Consider the following 22538-nt stretch of genomic DNA (forward strand, 5'->3'; position numbering starts at 1 on the left):
GATCCTCCCCCACCTGCTGAGACCCAAGCACGTCCAGGCTTGCTTCATGAGCCACACGGGGAGGACCCCCAGTCATCCTCAGGCCCTCGACTCCACCCCAGCTGGGCAGACAGCTCCTCTCCTCCTGCCACTTTCTCAAATAGCTGCCCCACCCCCGTGAGCTCCATTGAGGCCCAGACGTACACCCCCACCAGTGCCATACACCCTTCAACATCTTTGAAAGCAGAGCATCTTAAAATCAACAGCGTGGCGTAGTTTGATGGGCAGCATTTCTTTCTCGGTGGCACAAAATGATGTATCTTAAAATGAAGGACATCTTAGATTCCGTGAAATACGAAGCTGTCACTGGATGCTGCTATCCTCATCTGCCTGTGCACTGGCCAGCCTGTAAGCTCCAGGAGGGCAGAGCTGGTAAGCATTGGCGCAAGGTGCACCTGCTCACACGGCGACTCCGGTGTGGGGTGCAGGGTGTGGAGGTGGGCGTAGTGTCTGGAGAAACCAACAGCCACGTGCTGTGGGGAAGGGGCAGGGCAGGGTGGGCAGCTTTCTGTTCTGTTCTCTCCTGTGCACTTCTGAACTGTTTGCACAGCTGATACTTTCAAGGAAAGCATAGATTAGATAGATAGATAGATGACAGATAGATAGATAGATAGATAGATGATAGATAGATAGATAGATAGATAGATAGATAGATAGATAGATAGATAGATAGATAGCAAGGGCTGTGTATGCATCAATTCACTTCCAGTGCAGTGCAAGGAAATTAACTCCAAAGGAGAGACTGCAGCCCAGAGCTTCCTGCAGGGCACCCACCTGGGTATGTTCCGGGAAGAAGAGGGGCACTGGCCACCACCACAGCCCCAGCCAGGCTTCTGGGAAACCCTCCTCACCCCTTGCCTCGCACTTCAGAATGAGGCCTTTCCTTTGTACCCTAATTTTCTGAGGCTGAAATGCTACCTCTGTGGGGCTTCTAAAACAAGATCTACATTACCAGTTTTTATTTGAAAGCATATAAGTCAGGCCTGCAGCTTCTCCGTAAATGGAGGAAAACCCATTTGCTTCTGAATTCTCAGACAAAAAAGAAGATTCAGACCGGGCTTGGTGGCTCACACCCGTAATCCCAGCACTTTGAGAGGCCAAGGTGGGCGTATCTGAGGTCAGGAGTTTGAGACCCGCCTGGCCAACACGGTGAAACCCTGTCGCTACCAAAAATGCAAAAATTAGTCAGGCGTGGTGGCATGTGCCTGTAGTCCCAGCTACTAGGGAGGCTGAGGCAGGAGAATCACTTGAACCCGGGAGGCGGAGGTTGTAGTGAGCTGAGATCGCACCACTGCACTCCAGCCTGGGCGACAGAGTGACAGTCCATCTCAAAAAGAAAAAAAAAAAAGCAGATTTATCTTCAAAACAATAAACGGACCCTCCACCACCCATTTTCCAGCTGGGTCCACACCTTGCCCAAGTGCTCTGCAGGGAGGGCGTGGCCGGTGCTGCCTCTAACAGACAGAATGTGGGGAGGTGACCCTCAGCCTAACCACCAATCATCTGCTGTCACCCCCCTCCCAGCACCAGGTCGAAGTCTGCACACTCACAAGACTGCTCCACCCACAACAGGCTCCCGGGGGACGAGGTGTCAAACACAAGAGTGAGTTCACAGGCGGCACTCGTGACACGGCTGCTCTACAGGAACTGCCAGCCTGGCGCGCTGTGGGCTCTGCCCTGTGTACCTGCCTGCCACCCTCAGAACAGTCCTCGCCATGTGGTTACCGTTGGGCTTGACCCCTGTTCCTCACTCGACACGGCTCCCATGCCTGCCACGGGCCCCCACCCCCGCGCCCACCCAAGCCTCCTCCTGAGGAAGTTAGTGGGACGCTGACTGGAATAGCCCTCTCCAGGGTGCCCAGCCCAGGGCTGGGACTCTTAACCACAAGGCTCAGGGTGCCACCGCCTCACCCCATGTCTGGCCTGGTGTGTGTACCGCGGCCCTCCAGAGAGCGCTCCCGAGCCACTCGCAGCCCACGGGCCCTCGCTGCGCCTGGAAGGCAGGGCTCAGGCCGGGAGCCCCATGGTCTCCACCATTCAGACACAGCCTTTGCACCAAATGACTTGAAGTTTTGCAGCTTAGTTTAAAAACCCAATTTGTAGCTAAAATAGTCATATGTAAGTGGTGATCTCATTTCTTTTCTTTCCCTAACAGATAGGCCCACAGTCCTTATAAGGCTAATTTTGTCTGACTACTCCGTGGCTACCATTCCTTCCTGAAAAACGCTCCCCCTTCCCTTGGGAACATGGTGGCACTCTTAACAGCAAGGAGGCTTCCAGGCACAGAGCCTCCACCAAGACCCGGGTCCAGGGCGGCATCTTCACCACGCACTGACTGTCCCGTGTGCCGGCCACTGGCACTCACCCAGCCCCCGCAGGGAAGATGGCCCGGCCTCTGCCCACTGGCCCACTGCTGCGCTCTGACCCACACTGCAGAGCTCAGGGTGGTCGCACCCTCCCCTTCCCCTTCCACGGCCACCGCCACCACATCCCCACATCCTGTGGGCCGCAGGGGACACTGGGGTACACAACACAGGCTTCCTCTGTTGGAGGAGCAAGGGCGGTGTCGCTGACCTCACCCCAACAGGAGGCTTCCCTAGCTTTTACCTACACCGCCTGGGGCAGCCACCACGATCTAAGAGCCAACCACAGCTCACCAAGGAAAAGGTCCTGCTGTCCCGCCTGTGGGTGCAAATGGGCCCCCGCGTCCCCTCACATGGCTGTGTGCCACCTGGGGCTACACCGTCCACCTCTGGCCCTTGAAGACTGTAATGGAAGAATGACAGCAAAAATCATCCTCAAGGAAAATAAACACCAAACGTCCAGGCCCTGCAACCAGCAGTTCCGCCTCCCGGACCGAGTCTGCAGCCAGCCAGCAGCCGGGAGTCTTCCCCAGGAATGACAACGCTTGCGCCCCACGAAATTGATGAGGAAACACTACCCATGCAACCACACGGCAACCTGCAAGCTGAGCAAGAGTCCGACTTGGAGAAACATACACAGCAATAATGCCAACACTGGAACAGAAACCCGCGTGCCCACCACGCCCAACACTCCGCCTTCCCAGCACCTCCAACGGGCCACAGGGACTGTCCGGCCGGCCGACTTGTACTGGCAGTTAAATGTCTACTAAAATAGGGCAAAAATATGTATCGATACATATACTTTAGGAGCAAAATATTATAGGCGGGAACTTTGGTGACAAATATTGGGAACCACTGATTATAAAACCAGAACAAGCACTTTGTCAAAAGTTTATTGGGCTGGATGCTTGGGATCTGCTTTTCTCTAAGTATGTTCTACTTTAAATTTTAAAAGAATATGGATTGCATTGTAATGAAAACAAAAATTTACCACCTGGTATAAAAGGAAAAAAAAAGGTCTCCTGGAAAAAATGGAAATTAGAGAGATTTATCAGTTCAACTAAAAAATAACTTTTTAAAAAACCCAAGATTATTTTTTTTGAGACAGTCTCACTCTGTCACCCAGGCTGGAGTGTAGCGGCATGATCTCGGCTCACTGCAACCTCCGCCTCCCAGGTTCAAGTGATCCTCCTGCCCCAGCCTCCTGAGTAGCTGGAACCACAGGCGCACGCTACCACGCCCAGCTAATTTTTGTATTTTTAATGGAGATGCGGTTTCACCATTTTGGCCAGGCTGGTCTCAAACTCCTGGCCTGTCAGGTAATCTGTCCACCTCAGCCTCCCGAAGTGCTGGGATTACAGACATGAGCCACCATACTCGGCCTTAAAAAACCCCAAGACTTTAAATGCCCGTCCCGAAGCGTCAGCACCCCACAGTGCACACCGACGCAGGCCCAGGGGCTGCCCGGGGAAGACACAAACCCAGCACCTACTGGGGTCCTCTGGGCCCAACTCCAACAGCTGGTGCCTCTGCCAGCACGCCTATCATACAGGAGTCTCCATCTAACCCACCATGTTATTAATCATTTCAACTATAAAGGGAACTTACTTTTCATGGTAGCATGAAACTAGAAGGATGTGTATCATTCTTTCCACAATGAGAAAGGACATGAGATCTCCTCCAACTGGGAGTAAGCAAGCCAAGTGCCATGTGGGCTTTTCTCGACCTTGCCCTGTGGCAGCAACATGGATCCTGCAAGCATCATCCCCGTGTCCCCCGACAGCATGTCTCAAGCCCCATTTGTGGCAAGCCACACTCAGAGCAGGATCATCCTCCTCCCGAAGGCTGTGCACAGATGAAGCCAACATGCTATGCACATCTGAATGGCAGGCCGCACCCTCAATCACAGGCTGCCAGAGCTAAAGTACCTTAGTTCGCAGTTCAAGAGCATCATTTACCAGATGAAAAAAGAGAGCTACTGAGAAGTGGCTCCAAGGCCAAGCTGGTTAGCTGCTGACCATCATCGCGATACTAGCGTAGAACTTCATTTGTATGGGAAATGTGGTTTAATACTTTTGAACCAGAAGCAACCCGAATTTTTCATTGCAAATAAATATTCTACCCTGAAACAAATCATTCAGCAATTCATTCGCAAGTTTTGTGCCTGGGCTTGTCTATGTGGAGTCTGCTCATCTATTTCTTTGCCCTATCATTCATTCCCATTATATGTTGCTTTGGTAAAGTATTGCTACGTGAGAAATAACTGGGGAAATTTAACTTGCTCTTTCTAAAGGAGAAAGAACAAAACGAGGCATCTGCAAACAGCTTGCAGGTGGAGATCACCCCTCTTCTAGATGGCGGACGGACGAGGGCACTGACTTCCATAGCTGAAATTTACTTTCCCAGTTCATAATCCTGGAAAACGGCAGGAGGAGGAAGGAGAGGAACTTGCCATCTGTACGGCGAGATGCTCCCGGGAGCCCAAGTTTCTTACAAGAGTAAGTTCTGCTCTCTGAACCCTCTAACAAACCCCACAGCCTGGGCCTTCAAATGTGATAAACTGAAGCAAATGGAGACTGTGAATGACAGAATATCCTACACGGCTCCGCTGGTGACGTCCGAATCCCTTGGACTGCCCTTAAAAATACACCTCCACCTTCGACGCCAGAAAAAATTCTAGACAAACAGCAAGGCACCCACTCAAGCCCTGTAAGAAAAGGCAGGTGTGAAAGTCAGAGATGCAGTCCTGGGTGTGTCTGCTTCCCAGTAACGCAGACAGACTTGACCAAAACAATGATGGAGAGATATGGCTACTGTCCTTTTCAAAAACATTCACAGAAAAAGTGAAACTCAACTCCTTTAGAGATGCCCGTTCGCACTTCTCACAGGTCAAACCCCATTGCACAAAATAAATCACAATCAATTGTAAAACGTTCTCCAAGTGATGAATTTTTAACAGAAAACTTTATTTCAATAAATATTTTGCCCTCCAAGTGACAACTACAATTTCAGGGAGGTAAAAGTATAACCTAGAAGTAATTTAGAATTATTCCACTTTTCAATTTTGCCTGAGTGAAGAATACAGTTTGGGCCTGAAGTCTGCTAAGAGACTGCACCGCAGTAACACGCATAGAAAGTCAAAAGGACACATGGAAAGCAGTCCGTCTTTGGTGTACGCACACAGCCATGTGCACGCACACGTGTGGGTAGAACGTATCTGCACATACATGTGTAAAATAATGGGACTCACCAAGTTTCATTTCTCTTTCAACCTTCTGGGCTCCCAGAATTCTAGCATTACCAAGGATTTACACATAAACTTCGTCATACATTGAATCATTTGGTTTACAGTTTCTTTACCAAGTTATATGCTAAATGAGTAGAGCAGCTTGTCTTAAATAACAAGGTTAGAATTCTGAGACGCAACGAAAGTTGTGCAAGCTTTCCGCTGAAAGAAATTTGCAACGAGACACAAATACCACTGCAGGGGCTTTGAAAATAAGAGACATTGATAAACAGAGCTATAAGTCAGTGTTATCAACTGCAAAATCATGACTTTACCACCACCCAAGCCAGAAAGGCCCAAAAGCACCACCACGAAAATTAATCCTGTGTCTGAAACTTTTCAAGACAAATTAAAAGGGTTGCTGTGTCCAAGAATGAAGAATGCAGGGATGCTTCTGTCAACCATGAGGCGAACACTGGCCTGGGGACTTGGGACATCAGGAATGCCCGTGCCATGTTAGTGCTTAACTCACAACAAACAGTGAAAAATCCTACACGCTTAAGGACAAGTTTCAGGATGTTCCACACACTGACTCATTCCATGGAGAAAATCCAGAATTGATTCAGACGTCCCATGGGAATGCAATTTTCCAGCTCTATGCCAGATATTTTCTAGCTCTTCATTAAAAAGAATCCAATTCCACTGACTTCAATAGGGCCATGGTAAAAAACAACATGAAACTCCTATAAAGCAAGGAGTTGGTGTCGCCTGGTCAGCAAAATGAGCCACAGCAACCTCACACATACGATTCAATGTAAAGCAAATTAGTTCATCACTTTATTACATCTTAGTGCTTTCTTAAAATAAATACGGTAATATCATATCAAACATACAGTGAGAAATAAAGCCCACGTGTGAAAGTATGGTGACCGAAAGCTCACTCAGGACTGTGTAACTCAGCACTTGAGAAATCATACAGCCTTTAGTTCCCTATTTACAGGACAGAGAGCGGCTGTGTCGAACACGATATATACAAAATCGCAAGAGACTGTACTTTTCTTCAAAGGACTGAGGAAAGGGGAATAAGACCTGTAATTCCTTCTAGCCTTCTGTACCACGTTCCCTCCTTCCTTATGTACACGACTCACTCATGTTTTTTGTCTATCTAAAATTATGTAACAGTTAAATTTGTCTCTTTTTCTCCCAATTATTGATCTTTACTTTTTTCTGCAGTTCGAGATAGATTCAAGTAACACTCCCCAGAAAATATGTGCAAAACTAATGTTAGTGGCTCCAGAATATTCCGGTAGCTGGTCAGTTGCAGCAGCGTCTGGCAGCCATGGCTGACACGCACCTGCTCCCGGGAATGTCCGCTCCACAGAAGCATCAACACCATTGGGACCAAGGCAGAAAGAACCCAAAGCCATCCACTTACTTGGAGTTCTGAAATAACTGCAAATAACCACTTAATTGTTTTTAAATAGGCAACAAAACAAAAGTATCCATCTACACGGAAAACAGCACGCTCCTCTAAGAGCATGCAGCGCTTCCAGATGCAGAATCTAGACAGGACAAGCCGTGACCTAACAAAACCACTGAAGGGACTGTCAGCTTAAGTGCATCACCTTTTGGGACAAACATGCTCAGAATGAAAAATATTCTACTTTACCAAAATCTGTCTTTATTAAAGTGAACAAATCATTAGAGCACTATCCAAAACTTAATTAATGATGGCTGCAGTTGGCTCGGCTTGCCTACTTTAAATGAGGCAAACATCAGCTCCTAGTGCCATTCCCCATCCTCATGACTGCGTGCCAGAAATAATCATCTTCACATTTGTAAACGTTATTTTAGCAGAAGACAGACTTTGCAGATTTCAGTGCTTTTAGTGAACTGGTATTTTCAGTAAACTTTTTCTGAGCAGCAAGGGATAAGAATTTTTTTTCAGAAATCTTAGAATTGGATATAAATGTTGGCAGTAGACACAATCAATAAGTATCATACAATTTCTCAAATGAAAAAGATTTCCCATTATGAATTCCTTTGCTATAGACATTCAAACACCCCAAGCCAAATTGAGCCTCAGTCCTATAGTCACATGAGATTACAGCTGGCCAACATGAGGGTGTCAGGCAATGTGCAAGGGGGCGAGGCGAGAAGCAAGAAAGCAAAGTGGATCACGTCTAATCTATGCTGAAGGAGAACTTCAAGTAAGGGAGCTCCGTGGCCTGGGACCTGGCTGTGAACACCCTCCTCTGGGAGCCTCAGTGGTCAGCGGTGGCCACAGCAGTGCGAGCCACTGCAAAAGCGGCATCTACTCCCCCATCCTCGCCCTGCCTGGCATCCTCTGTGTGAGATGAGCGCTGAGAGAGGGGTTTTCTTCTGTCTAGAAACCTCTTTGCAAAAGGTCTGTGACTTTGCACACTTCGTACCCAAATAGATGAAAACAATAAATAAGGACCCCGTGGCACCCTCTGGATGCTGGCCACAAGGGCGTCATTTACGAGTCTGGGCCACCCTTCGGACGCCGGCTGCACCGGGGTCATTTACGAGTCTGGGCCTTCTTTGGCACTGCGGGCCGCTTGGGCTGCCACAGGTGGTTGTGGATTGTGAGTGCGTCCACACTGACAGACATGGTTTTGGCTGGGATCAAGTTAAACTGTTTTCGGTCTGAGCTGTATTTATACAGCTTGTCGATCATTTTCTTGGTGATGTTCTTTGGCCCCGTGCCAGTGAGTTTGTAGATTTCCTCAGTATCAGGATAGTAGCAGTAAAGCGCCCTGAACTGGCAGCCAGCATCACGAAACAGTATGATGTAGTGATTGGCATCACACTTCTCCAGCTCCTGTGCAGAGAGAGAAAAGGGGAAGAGACAAACACTTCAGGGCCACTCCAATCACCACGAGTTGGGCTCCCACAGCGGCTCAACCAGCACTGCTCCGTGGGAAGCTCTCCCACCCGTCAGCTACAGCCTGCCTGTTGTAAACAATACAGCAGACCCCTGTCCGGGGGCGTTATATGCCACTGAGACTTTACTTAAGAAGTCTAAGCAAGCAAGGGGGAAAAAATGCTTTTACGATTAAGTGGAAAAGCATATGAAAAGATGCTCATCATTAGCCACCAGAGAAACGCCAGTCAGAAAGAGATGCCACGTCATGCCCACAAGGACGGCTGGAACCCAGAAGCAGGGAGGTAACGAGTGCTGGCGAGCCATGAGGCTCGTTCACTGCCAGAAGGATATAGAGCACAGCAGCTGCTGTGAAAAACAACTTGGCTGTTCTCCAAATCATCAGGCAGTTACCGTGGGACCCAGCAATTCCTCTCTCACGTATGCACTCAAGGGAAATGAAAACATGCATCCATACAAAACACTGCATATGAGTAACAGCACTATCCCTCACAGGCAAAAAGTAGAAACGAAAATATCACATGTACCCCCAAAAACATGTACATCTGTTCCGTATCAATAAAAAATGTTTTAAGTAGAATCAACCCAAGTGTGCATCAGCAGATGACGAGATGAACAGCATGGGGTCGGAGCACGCAATGGAGCATTATCCAGCTATGAAAAGGAAGGAGTCCCGGTACACACTACACTGAGAAACCTCAGAGCATCACGCTAAGTGAAAGAAACCTGACCCAAAAGGTCATATAAATTATGATTCCAGTTATATAAATGCCCAGAACAGGCAAATCCATGGAGACAGACTGGCAACCGCCAAGAGCCTGGGTGCAGGAAAAGACTAGGGGAGTGACTGTTCACGGGCACGGAGTTTCTTTCTGTGAGGATGAAAATGTTCTGGAATTAGGCGGTGGTGATAGTTGTGCTATTCTATGAATGCACTAAAAACCACTGAATGCTATAGCTTAAAGGGGTGAATTTTACAGTATGTGAATGATATCTTATAAAGCTGTTTGGGCCAGGCACAGTGGCTCACGCCTGTAATACCAGCACTTTGGGAAGCTGAGGTGGGCGAATCACTTGAGGTCAGGAGTTCAAGACCAGCCTGGCCAATATGGTGAAACCCCATCTCTACTAACGATACAAAAATTACCCGGCTGTGGTGGCACATGCCTGTAGTCCCAGCTACTCAGAGAATCGCTTGAGCCTGGAGGGGTAGAGGTTGCAGTGAGCTGAGATTGCACCACTGCGCTCCAGTCTGGGCGACAGAGTGAGACTCCATCTCAAAAAAAAAAAAAAAGAAGAATCTGAAGTATGACAAACTGCTGATGCCTGTCGCCCCGTTTGTTGATTGTATTCTAAAGTTTAAAACATATCTTCATGTGTTTTGGTAACTTTTAAAAACAAACCCTCCATATGCCTGGGAATGGGAGCACGTGGGTCTGCCCTAGCAGTTCTCCACACGCGGCCCAGGCATCCTGAGGCCTTCCCAGGAATCTCAGGGTCAAGCCCTTGACCTCGAAAGGCTAAGGCCTCATTGCCTCTCACAAGTGTGCAACGGAACCTTCCCAAGGCGCTGGGCTGTATGGTTGTAATGGACGGAGGGCACGAGCGGCTGAGATGCCAGCCCTCTTATGTCAATGCCACTCTTCTATTTATTTGGCTTTAGAAAAGTTACTTTTCATAAATATACAATATATCAGCATATAATGGGGTTTATTTTAAATAATACATATTTTTTAAAAGAATCCAAAACTGTATATATAATACTGATTTCAACCCTATACACTGTGTTTAAATATGAACAGAATTAGATGCCAAAAAGAAAGAAACATTTAATTTGTAGGGACAGTGGGACTGTAGGGAGTGGGGTTCATCTTATTTACTTATCGCTGCCTGCGCGGTAAGGAAGCGTGTGGTGCCCACAGCTTACGTGGCACAGCTGAGAGGGCTGCTGTCCTAGAAAGGCCTGCCTGCTGGGCAGCCCTCAGTGGGCACCTGGGAACTTGCTATCTGCAGAGCTCCCAGTCACTCACTGGCTGACAGGAGGGCCTCCCTGAGCCTGAACTGCTGGTCTGCACGCTGACGCTGGTTTCCTCCCAGGCGTCAGGCACACTGCTGTACACTGGGGAGGGGGTGTGCCTCGTGACCAGCCCCCAGGGAGAGCTCAGGGCAGCCAGCCTCAAAAGGGCTTTCCATGGCCCACAGGCTGCTGTGGATCTGCTGCTGGAAGAACGAGAGCAGAGGGAGCTACACAGGGCCTGGCCCCGCCTCTGTCTTCTCCCTCTTCACCCAGTGGCTCTGGCTCCCTCCACAGTGCTGGAATACATCTAAGCCATGGGTCAGCTCCACACTGAGGGCCACGAGTCCTTCCAGTGCATCTCCGCATGCAGGGTGATCCTGGGGGCCACTGATACAAGGGGCCAACCACCTCTCCGTGTGGAAATCTAAGCAGGAAGGGCATGACCATGGCCTCTTCTGTCCCCAGTGCCATGAGACCTGCCTAGGTCGGGGCCATTCTTAGTCTAAATGATCTTCACTATCAAGAAAAGAACACATCCGTTTTAAAGTGGGTCACAAATTCCATATGTCACTTTAATTTTTACAACTAAACCAACTAAGGACCAGGGGTTGTCTTAATTATCAAAAAGCAGAATTTCTGGTGGATGACAGATTGTTGCATAATTTTCATTCACTCATTCACAAGCCGTTGTATCCCAAGGCCAGCAACTTAAGGCCACACACCAGCCTGAATCTGGGGCGGGGTCCAGTGGCTCTGCCTCCTCTCCCCTGGAATCCCAGTCCTGCCCCTCAGGGGCCAGCCTAGACCCCGCGCAGGACGCTCAGATTCCTGCTTCCAAGCCCCTCCCTGGGCATACACACTGGGTGCTCCAGAGTCCACACGCTCAGCGGATGCGCGCCTCCTCCCACTCTCCCTGCTCCATCCTCCCCCCACTGCTCCGTCCTCCCCAACCCACCACTCCATCCTCCGTCCTCCCCAACCCACCACTCCATCCTCTGTCCTCTCCAACCCACCGCTCCAGCCCTGGCCCCTGTTCCTCACTCACCTCCAGGCTGCCTCCCTGGCTTCCCTGCTGACTGCTCTGATCTACTGGGAAGGACAGGTGGGTCCCTGGCTCTCCTCTGCCCACACCTGCATCCACTAGCTCACTCTGAGTAAAGCTAAGTCTTTCCTCAGCCCAGAGGCACCACATGGGGATGTAGCCTCTGAACCCTGCCCCGTCCTCCTGGGTGTTCCTCCAGCACAGGCCCGCCACAGCCCCTGGACCTTGGCACACCTCACTCCCACCTGCCTGGAACGGCCTTCCCTGAAATCTGCATCCTCCCTAGTAACTCTCGTGCATCAAAGATTAGGGGTGTTTTCTTTTAAAAAGAACCCTTAATTTATAAACACTTTTATTCCACATAAAAACTGAGGTTGAAACGTGATACTTGCCTCCAATATGGAATTCTTGTGGGGTTCATTCACTTTTCCAGCCAGGCAGCAATGGGATATGGCATTGTGAATAATCGGCTTGTTTGATTTACTACTGGGCTCCTTAAAGAGCTTGGGACCTAAGAAACGAGGCCAGGGTTGGCAAAATTATTATTTTAAGGCACGAACACACACAAAAAAGAAAACCAACAATGTCTTAGAAGCAAGCAATGGGTAGGCTGAATTACAGATATTTATGATTATTTAAAAATGCAAAGTAAAAACCACTTAAATTTATTCAAAAGAATTTTAAGTTATAAATTTTTAGACAACTAAAGACAAAGTAATCAATAATTTATCCCCTTTTCTAAATTCAGTGTCTTAACTATAAAATAAGACCAAACCAGGTAAATAACTTGTAAAAAGTCTAAAGTTCAAAGGCCCCAGGACATACGCCTCAGCCACAGCAGCACCTCCAGTTCACCGTGCCCTGAGCCCATGCCTGCTCCAAGGGCAGCTGGTGAGAGCCAAGCACTCCCACCACTCCCGGGCTCTGCCGCCCCCAGGTCTGCTGCCCCCTGCACAGCAGACAGCAGGGCAGATGGCCACGAGGGCAAGGCAGGCCTAAGAGCTTCTACTAAACCACATGCCCATTTCAGCACCAAAGAGCTAAAAATAGCTCTTTCACTACATCAAACATCTTTGTTAGAAAAATACTTTTTAGACCAAAATAGAGAACAGATATTGAAAGAGCCACGCAAAGGTGTGCGGCCATGCCCACGATGACCTCTAAGGAGGGCAAAGGCCGTCACCTGTGTACTCGGCCACTGAGGCCAGGGAAGACGCCGCCGACGCGGTCTCCCAGTCTCGGTCTGTGCTCCTGCTCGGGTTACGGCTCAGTATGGGCAGGGCTTCCATCGATTCCACTCTGCAGGCAGAAACAGACAAGACAGGCAGGTGAAGCGGTGGCTTCCTCTCACCACCGCTGGCAAGGGGCTGGCCCACAACCAGGACAGGAAGCACATCAGCAGGGAAGGAGGCTTTCGGTGACGGTGGGGGCTCGAGTTGCCACAACTCCCACACAGTACAGACACTCCGAGCAAAATACAAAAGCAAACACTTCAGGCACTAGGGAGTGACAAAGACAGACAGGGGGGGAGTCAGCCCTTCACCGAAGGGGTTCACCTCCACACAGCCCTTGCTCCAGGCACCGCCCCCTTGAGCAGGGCACAGGCACAGCACAGGGCACAGTGCTGCTGGCTCAGGAAGCCAGAGGATGAAGTTTGGGCCACTTGTGCTGCTGCCCAGCCAGGAATGAGACCTAGGGAAGGAGGGGCCACAGCGGGCTAAGTCTGAAAATTTGGGTCCCAGTGACTCTGATCCCTGGAAGGCCTGAGCTCCACCCTGCAGGAAAGTCTCCACTGAGCACAACAGATGCCAAAAGGCTGGACACAGCTGCTCAGAGATGTCAGCTGCTGCTCTCACAAGGGAGGCAGACAGAGCTGGAGTCTGAAACCAGCCAGGGTAATTGACCACCAGAACAAAAACCCAAACAGAATCTGCAGTCCCTCGGAAGGATCTGCCACAAAGCCCAGAGACAACAAGGAGCCATGAGACGGGTGAAGAGACAAGAAAACACGGCCCACAGGTGCAGACAGAGCAGGAGCCACACGGTGTGCATATAAAAATAAAGGGGCACATGGGCGGGGGAAGCCCTTGCTCCCCGAGAGCTGACAACACACGTGGAGGAGGCGGTGAGCAGGAGTTCCGTGGTGGTCACTAAAGCCCCTGCGGGACAGTTCCGTGAGGTCCAGACCAGTCCCCAGCCTCCCTCCTGAAGTTACTTTCTCATCACAGGAGCAGTCCTGGGGCCCACCTGAGAGGCTGCGTTGAGCAAGAAGCATGCTCACTTCTGGGCTGCTCAATCAGAAGCGCGAGGCCTCAGTCTCATCACAGGAAACCAATACTGAGAGGCAGCCAGGATAACTGACCTGTGGTTACCAAAGTCAAGGTACAGAAAGGCACAGAAAGGCTAAGGAACTGCTCTGGATCGAAGGAGACTAAAGGGACATGGCATTTCAGGGCCATTCGTCGCCCCAAACCAGATCCTGCACTAGGGAACAACACAATTGTCGTGGACACTCTTGGGACAACTGAGGACAGCTGAATGGGGACCGCAAATCGGATGAAAGTGCTGCCTTGGTAACTGATAACACGAGAAAACATTCTCGTTCTAGGAAATACACACTTAAGTATTTAAGCATAAAAGGCCAGACATCTCCAACGGAGTGGTTTTGTTTATTTTTGCTTCTGGGGGTTTTTTTGGCAGCGTCTCACTCTGTTGCCCAGGCTGGAGTGCAGTAGCGTGAGCATAGCTCACTGCAGCCTCAACTTCCTGGGCTCAAGCGATACTACCACCTCAGCTTCCCAAGTAGCTGGGACTACAGGTGCATGCCCCACACCCAGCTAACTTTTTTTTGTATTTTTTGTAGAGATGGGGGGTCTCACTCTGTTGCCCAGGCTGGTCTGCTACTCCAGGGCCCAAGTGATCCTCCTGCCTCAGCCACCCAAAGTGCTGGAATCATGGGTGTGAGCCACCATGGTTGGACTCCAACGGACTCAAAATGATGAAGAAGCAGGTGTGCACGTGTGGGGTGGGGGACAGGGGAGGGCGAAAAGGTGAAGGCTGCCACGTTTAACCAGCTGGGGAGCCCGTGTGAAGGGCACTGGGATTCCTGATGACATGATTGCAACTATTCTGTAAATGTGAAATTATATCAAAATTAAAGTTACGAAAGCCTCTCTCATCGTGTTGAATCAGGACGTCCCACCCTGCCCCTCCGAACTTCCTCCAGCCCTGTGCCGGCGGCCGTCTCAGGCCCCTTACCGCTGAGATGGTGTGCCCCCGGAATAAACGCTCTCGGGTTCTGTCGTCGCCGCTGAGGCCAAGGACAGGCTGGAGCCTGACTGAGTCCGGCTCAAGTTATCAGCTGCCAGAGACAGAACCAGACGACGGTTCATGAACAGATTCCGACAGACGTACCTGTCCCCTGTACCTGTTCCCCTCACCTCGCCCTGCAGAGCTCGGCCACAGAGGCCGCATCCCCACCTCGCCCCGGGGAGCCGGGCTACGCCTGGATGTGCCGCACATCTCAGAGCATCTGGTCTCAACATTGTCATCCATGAAACGGGGATAATCATCTCCGCCCTTCCCGCCTCACACCACTCTTGACAAAGTTGAAATGAGCTGAAGAACGTGAGGCCGCCGCCCGCGGAAGGAAGCACTGCCCGCGTGAGGGCCGGGGCTGCTTACGGGTCGAGGAGCACTTGGTGCCGGAGTCGCTGCACGACTCTTCCCGGTGCACCGACTTCGGCCGCGGCTTCTTCGGCTTTGACTTGGGCTTGCCGAGCCCCTGCTCCTCTAGGATCTGCTGCTGCTTCCTCCGCAGGTACTCCTGCTTGATGAGCTCGCGCCGCGCCTTCTCCTCCTCCTTCCGCACCCGGTCTTCCTCAGCTTTGCGCCTGAGAGGAACACACGCCCAGACACTGCTCGGTCACGGGGCTTCTTCCACGACGCCTGCGCCGCGGCGCTCTGTCCAGGCGCGTTTCTCGGGTTCTCCCCGGCCGCTGGGACCAAGGGTGGCCAGCCTCCACAAACGGGACACAGAGGCTGCAAGGGCAGTCCTGCAGATGACCCACCAAGGCCACACAGCCTCCCTGGCCACCGGCAACGCACGTCCTCACTGCAGATCAGCAGGAGCCGTGAAAGTTCGGGGAGGTCGTCCATGGGAGGAGTAAGACCGTCACAGGCACTCATTGCCATGGTCCATGCCCAGCGCCAGGAATGGGACCGGGGCCGCCAGGGACCCACTAGGCTCCTGCTCAGTCTGCTTTGCCCCCCCAGCGGGACGCTTACCGGGCTTCGTCACGCTTGAGCTCCACCTCCGCTTCCAGCTGCTGCTTGCGCACGCGGGCCTCCTCGGCCTTGCGCTGCTGCTTCAGGAGGAAGGCCGCCCGCTTCTTGGCGAGCTCATCTTCCGCTTTCTGTTCATCCTGCAAGACAGAGGCCACACAGAGCATGACAAGAACCCCCTCAGACGCCCGACACCGCCACACTCGACCCAGCAGCCGACTTTCACTACACTTTTAAAAGTTTAACGCATAAAGACTTCTATGCTTTTCTTTAACCGTTACAGACTCTAAAATACGAATGAAGACAAACCAGGGCATTTCAAAGGCACTTGGCATCACCCAACTTTCCAAACATCTCACATGAGATCCAGTTTGCCTTAAAAAGTACAAGTATATTTCCAAAATAAGAGCGAGGCTGGGCACAGTGGCTCATTCCTGTAATCCCAGCACTTTGGGAGGCTGAGGTGGGTGAATCACTTGAGATCAGGAGTTCGAGACCAGCCTGCCCAACATGGCGAAACCCTGTCTCTATTAAAAACACAAAAATTGGCTAGATGTGGTGTCTCACGCCTGTAATCCTAGCACTTTGGGAGGCCAAGGAGAGTGGATCACCTGAGGTCAGGAGTTCAAGACCAGCCTGGCCAACATGGCAAAACCCTGTCTCCACTAAAAAAAAAAAAAAAAAATAGCCGGGCGTGGTGGCACATGCCTGTAATCCCAGCTACTCAGGAGGCTGAGGCAGGAGAATCGTTTGAACTCAGGAGGCAGAGGTTGCAGTGAGCCAAGATCATGCCCTTTTCTCCAGCCTGGGCGACAGAGCCAGACTCTGCCCCCCCCCCCAAAAAAAAAAGGTGAAAAAGTGAATACTGAAGTTGGTCACAAATTTGTTTACATTTCAGAAGTGCAACCACCAAATAACGCTTGCCTCTTTTGCTAAGATCCGCCTGATGATTTGGTATCCTCTCAGTCAAATTCATAACTGTCTGGAGGCAAAGCAGAAACAGTTGCGTGTCGCTTGCCGAGAGAAAACGTTGAGAAATACGTCCTCAGGTGACTTTGCTGCTGTGTGAGCATCATGGAGTGTGGGCACACCTGGATGGCAGCGCCCCCTACAGGCCTCGGCTACCTCAGCCACTGCTCCTAGACTACAGACCTGCACAGCACATTACTGTACCCAATACTGTAAGTAACTGTGTATCAAAATCTATCATTGAAAAACTACCACGAAAATACGGTCTTATCATCTTAGGAGACAATGATATATGGTCTTATCATCTTAGGAGACAACGAACGTCACAGCGAAACATCATGTGGCGCACTGACTATTAAAACAGTTCAGTTTACGCTTCCCTTCATCTCTAAGGAAAAAATTACAAGAAAAACATATCAAAAATGTTTTCTGAAGTTGCTGTATCAGAGGTTGGCAAACTTCAGCCCACAGGCCAGGCCTGGCCACCGCCAGAGCATTCTAATGACGAACGCTTTTTACACTTTGGGGCAGGACAGGGCGACAACAGAGTTTTGACTGGAAAACCAGCAAAAAAAAACTGTGTTGAAAATCACATGAAATTCCAGTTTCAGGGCTCATAACAAAGTCATCTCAGCCACGCCACGCTCACTTGCATGCGTAATGCCCAGGGCTGCTTCTGGCCAAGTGAAGTCCTCGGGACAGAGACTCTGTGGCCCACAAAGCTAAACACACACATCCCCTGGCCTCTTACGGGAGCGGCTGGCCAGCCTGGCGCAGATCTGTGTTCTCTAACTCACTCACAATCACGTGAGGTGGAAACACATCACGAGTGCCTGAAACAGATGCTACCAATCCCTTACCTTGAAGAAGAAGCCCACCCCCGGCTTCTGGTCGCCTTCGCTGACGAGGTCCGCCGAGCCATCGAGGCTTGCCAGCTCCCCATCCTCGTCGGGGGCCTTCAGGTCAGAGAGGTCCACTTCAATGAGGCTGGCCCTGCTCCTCAGAGGCTCCTCCACGGGGACGCTCTCTTTTCCCGAGACATCTGAGGAGCTGGGCCCCGCCTCCTTCACACTCGCATCCAGAACTTCTTTGAGGCTCATCTGCTCCGAAAGAATGTTGGCATCTTTGGAAGAGGACAGAGTAAGTGTCCGCTGATTGCTTTCATCGTGGAGCCTGTAACTATCAAAGAGACACTTCCCATGTGGGTCACCGCTGGGCTCCAGGGCACCGTCCAGGCCAGGGTCCGTGGGCGTCCGAGGGTGGCTGCTGGCAGGGAACGGTCTCAAGTGCGGGAGCGTCTCTACACTGGGCGTTGGGGTTTTACTTCGGGAGGAGCCCTGTGGCCTGTCTTTCGGGACCTTCAGCTCCGCCGGCCTTCCGGAACGGGAATTCCGGCCTTGACCGAGCCGGGGGGCTTTGCGGTGGCCAGCCACGCCTGTGGGAGAGAGTGGCTCCACGAAGTGGACGGGCACCTTCACTTTGTGGTCCTGCGAGTTATTCTTAGAGCCCGGCACTGGGACTGTGGGGGACTTCATGAGAAGCTGCTCCTGCTGCTGAGAGATTTTCAGGATGGCCTGCTGCAGCGTACTGATGGTTTCGTTGAGCTTCTCGATGGAAAGGTCACATTCATTCACGTCAACAACCTCCCCAACGGTGTCCTCCAGGAGGGCGGCAGAGATCACCTTATTTCTCTCCAGCTCGTGCAGAGCCACAGGGTCTTTTGCTTTATGTTGCTGAGCAAAGGCCAGGTTCTCTTTGTCCATATCCTGAGGCTCGTGAAGGAGCTCCTCTATCTGCTCCTCCTTCACGAGAAAGTCTTCGGTTTTGGAAACGGCATCCCCACAGTCCTCCCCGTTGTGCTGAGAGTACTCCTTTGCAAAGTGCTCTGGCCTGAGGGGCGGGGCAGCCTCGGCCTTGCCCTTCTTCACCACATGCAGGAACGCAGCCTTGCCGAGCTTCAGGCGCTGCCTTGCCGACAGCGCCTCCATCTTCTTCTTCTGGGCCTCAATGGCCCTGCGCTTCTCCTCCAGCTGCATGTGCAGCTGTACCAGCTCAGATGCCAGGAGGCTGGCAGGGTCCCTGCCATGCCGGCCTGGGCTCTGCTCCCTCTTCTGCCTCCACGTCGTCAGAGGAGCTGGGCAGCTCTCAGACGCATCTGGCGTGGTCTTCTGGGAGCTGCTGGTGCTGGACTTGGTCTCACAGCTGTTGAGTCTCTGGAGCTTCCTCTCCGCAAAGCTGGTCATCTTCACGCTCCCACTCGCCATGGAGACGCTGCTCATCTGAGAGGCTGTGCTCAGGCAGGGGCTCGAGCGGCCGCTGGCGTCATCTTTGTCTTCGTGTTCCTTCACCTTCATGTCCTCCTGCAGTTTGGCCGACTCTTCCTCCCCGATGTATCTGCTGAGAACCACAGGATGGGCCTCACCCATGAAATCATGCTCGGCTTCCTCTATGTCCACCACATCCGAGTCAGAATCCTGCCTGAGGAGAGTCCACGGCTCTGAATCGTGGGAGTTGGGGCTTTTTGAACAACTAACATATAATCTTCCCTCGGTGTCTTCATCGGCCCTGCCTACATGAAGGAAGAAGCCATCCGTGGATAGTCCCTGGGGGAACGGATCGAATCCACCAAGGGCCAGAGGGCCACCACACACCTCTCCTGTGGTTTCCACTGACTGCGGTCCTGTCTCGGTGGGGTCGATGCCCATGGGGAATTCTGAGCATGGAATCGGGGTAAAAGTCCTATTCAAGTCACGACTGCCAGTCATCTTCCTTCGTACCAAAGGCTGGGGGCCCTCGCTGGGCTTCCTGGACGTGATGCTCCTCGGTCTCCCTTCCCCCCGTTCATCCTCCTTGGTGATCACCTGCTTCTCTTTCGCTGGCTTAAGCACTGCTGGCATCAAAGGCTCCAAGAAAAAACTGTCAGGCTTACTTTCCGAGGTGTCCAGCTGTCCTTGGGGAGACCGGGCATTTGCTGTAAGGCCTAAGGCCCGGGGTGAGGCCCTGGGGAACTCCGGGTCAGCCTGCTGGGGAGCCACGTCTGCTCTAACAATAGCCACAAGCTCCTCTTCCTCATCCTCAATACTGACATTGTTCAGGAGGCTCTTCCCATGGGTCTTAGTGGCCGTGGGGTGTGGCTGGTTCTGTGGGGTCAGATTAACAATACTGGATGCCAAACTGTCTTTGCTGATGGAGCGGGCCAAGCTGATGCTGTCGCCAGAGCTGGGATCCACTTCACAACTCGCAGCGTGATGTAGAGCAAAAGGTGTTGGCTGGGACGCAGGCCTGAAACACAGGGAAGGCCCACTGGGTGCGCTGCTGTATACACCAGAGACCCCCAACGTGGACCGGGTGGTGAGAATGGCAGCCATGCAAAGAGAATACGCCTCTCATATGCAGGAGATTTAAACTCACTCTTCCACAGGGCAGAAGAAAATCCGAGATAATGTCAGCTTTGTGATTCTCAAACACTCTAGTCCCAGGACCTCTTGATATCTTTAAAAATTACTGAGGACCTCAAAGAGCTTTTGTTTCTATTTCAGTATTAATCTCTATTTACCATCCTAGAAATTAAAGCTCAGACATTTTCTAAACACTGATTAAAATTACAGTAATTAGCCCACTCCATGACAAATGACTATATTCTCCAGAACGGAAGTTTCCAGTGTTAAGGGCAGGCACTATTTGACACCTGTACAGCTCTGGGATCTGGCTGGACCCTCATACCTGACTCCACCTGCTGCCCCACCACATGGTGTGCAGCCTCTGAAAAATCCCACAGCACACTTGCAAGAGTGAGGCTGCAGAGAGGCAGTAGTTGTTGTCCTAGTGTTGTTATAAAAATAATTCTGATCTCAGGGTCTCCCCAAAAGGGTCTCGGTGATCCTCAGGGGGTCGGGACAACATCTTAAGAACTGCTGTTTAGTATAAAAAACATTCCAAACAGAAACATCGCTGAAACAGAGACTCACCTGGTTTTTTTTTCTGGCCAGGCTATTGCTGCTCCTCGAGGCTGACCATCAACTCGGGTCAAAGAATTCGATCGATGTCGCTGATCTGCAGTACAGAGGAAATAGACAGTGTTAAGTAACCAATTTTCTATCACTGGAAATTCTTTCAATATGACCATTTCTCCAGAAAAATGCATCCAAGTCAGTATACCAGAAGGGCCCCACGGAAAGCAGAGAGGCAAAACCACACAGTTGTCCCACATTTTGATGGTAACACACGGTTCAGAACTGTGAGAGAGCTTCAGCACGTGTGAGCCCTGCTTATGTCGCAATTACTCTGTGTCTACTACACAGAAGGTAATTGCTCTCAACGATATTTTCACTGCAAGACTATACATTCTGAGATACATCAACACAAGTTAATTTATTTGCCTACAGTCTTAACTAAAATCACTACATCGGCCGGGCACAGTGGCTCACACTTGTAATTCCAGTACTCTGGGAGGCCGAGGTGGGCAGATCATGAGGCTAGGAGATCGAGACCATCCTGGCTGACATGATGAAACCCTGTCTCTACTAAAAATACAAAAATTAGCTGAGCATGGAGGCATGCGCCTATAATCCCAGCTATGTGGGAGGCTGAGGCAGAAGAATCACTTGAACCAGGGAGCCGAGATTGCGCCACAGCACTTCAGCCTGGTGACAGAGCAAGACTCCATCTCAAAAAAAAAAAAAGAAAAATTCACTACATCAGAATAAAATGATTTAATTTTGAGAAATATGATTTTACTAATCTATAGTAAGGAGAAATTAAGGAAAAACGATAAGGAGGAAACAACATTCTTACCAGGAATGTCCTCTCCCTGTATAGATTTCTGCTGTTTCTGTCGCAGTGGCAATAAAGGATGGGATGGGCTGAAGGCAGCAGTTCCTTTCCCACTAAATGGAAAAAGAATTTACAGGGAAAATCATTCCTTTATCAAACTTCAAGGTCAACAGCAAATGCACAAGTGTACAGGACCATCCTGAATTCACACCAAGTTTTGAGAAACTCGGACTGTTCGGGAAAAATGACTATAAAAATGAGCCAAGAGTACCAGGAACTTCCAACCTGGGATGAACATCCACACACTGCAAACAGGGGCACACTGACTCCCCGATGTGTCTACAACATAACCAGCTTCCCACAGGAAATGCAAAACCCAGGCGTGCAATTAGAGTGATTTTTTGAGATAAGCAAAAGTAAAAAGAAAAAGTGATCCTCTGACAAGCAAGTTTTCAAAAATGCACATTACTGCTTCAATAAAAAAAAAAAAGAGAACTTCAGAGGTAAACTAGACCACAAGGATGATGCCCGCCGTACTAAGCCACAACTGTGAAGATACTGATGAGTAATTAAACCCATCACAGACAGCAGCATGAGCATTCCCACACTGCTGGTGGGAGGGTAAAAATGTACATTTTTAGAGGACAATATGGCAATATCCACAAAAACCTCTAAAATCACTCACACCTTTACCACTCCTTGGATTATAGCTCAAGAGAAAGAACGATGAGAGGTGCACACAGAAGCATGGGTGTGAGGGCCTCCCCCCCAGGAAGAACGGCACATGCGGGAAAGGCTGAGGTCACACATGTGCGGATCACACAGTTCTGACAGAGCAACACCCATGAGACCGGCACCCACAGCCCCTGCCACTCCCCGAGAAACAAGCGCACTCACACTGCAGGGCAGCTATCTTG

General features: G+C 50.7%; 1 protein-coding gene across 4 annotated transcripts in view; it reads right to left on the reverse strand.

Annotated features, from left to right (window-relative positions):
• Positions 1-5347: 5347 nt before the first annotated feature.
• Positions 5348-22538, reverse strand: part of CAMSAP1 (calmodulin regulated spectrin associated protein 1) — a 94470-nt gene continuing 77279 nt past the window's right edge. For all 4 annotated transcript variants that reach the window (XM_032165623.1, XM_058445161.1, XM_058445162.1 and 1 more), the window contains 9 exons: positions 21643-21734; positions 20817-20901; positions 17709-20130; positions 15883-16019; positions 15280-15488; positions 14854-14956; positions 12779-12894; positions 11988-12106; positions 5348-8473 (listed from right to left, as the gene is read on the reverse strand). In XM_032165623.1, coding sequence (XP_032021514.1) covers positions 8171-8473; positions 11988-12106; positions 12779-12894; positions 14854-14956; positions 15280-15488; positions 15883-16019; positions 17709-20130; positions 20817-20901; positions 21643-21734 — 3586 coding nt within the window. In that variant the 3' untranslated portion in view covers positions 5348-8170. The remainder of the gene's footprint in view (positions 8474-11987; positions 12107-12778; positions 12895-14853; positions 14957-15279; positions 15489-15882; positions 16020-17708; positions 20131-20816; positions 20902-21642; positions 21735-22538) is intronic.

This window comes from Hylobates moloch, unplaced genomic scaffold (assembly GCF_009828535.3).
Source record: "Hylobates moloch isolate HMO894 unplaced genomic scaffold, HMol_V3 SCAFFOLD_10, whole genome shotgun sequence".
In the NCBI taxonomy this organism is placed as follows: domain Eukaryota; kingdom Metazoa; phylum Chordata; class Mammalia; order Primates; family Hylobatidae; genus Hylobates; species Hylobates moloch.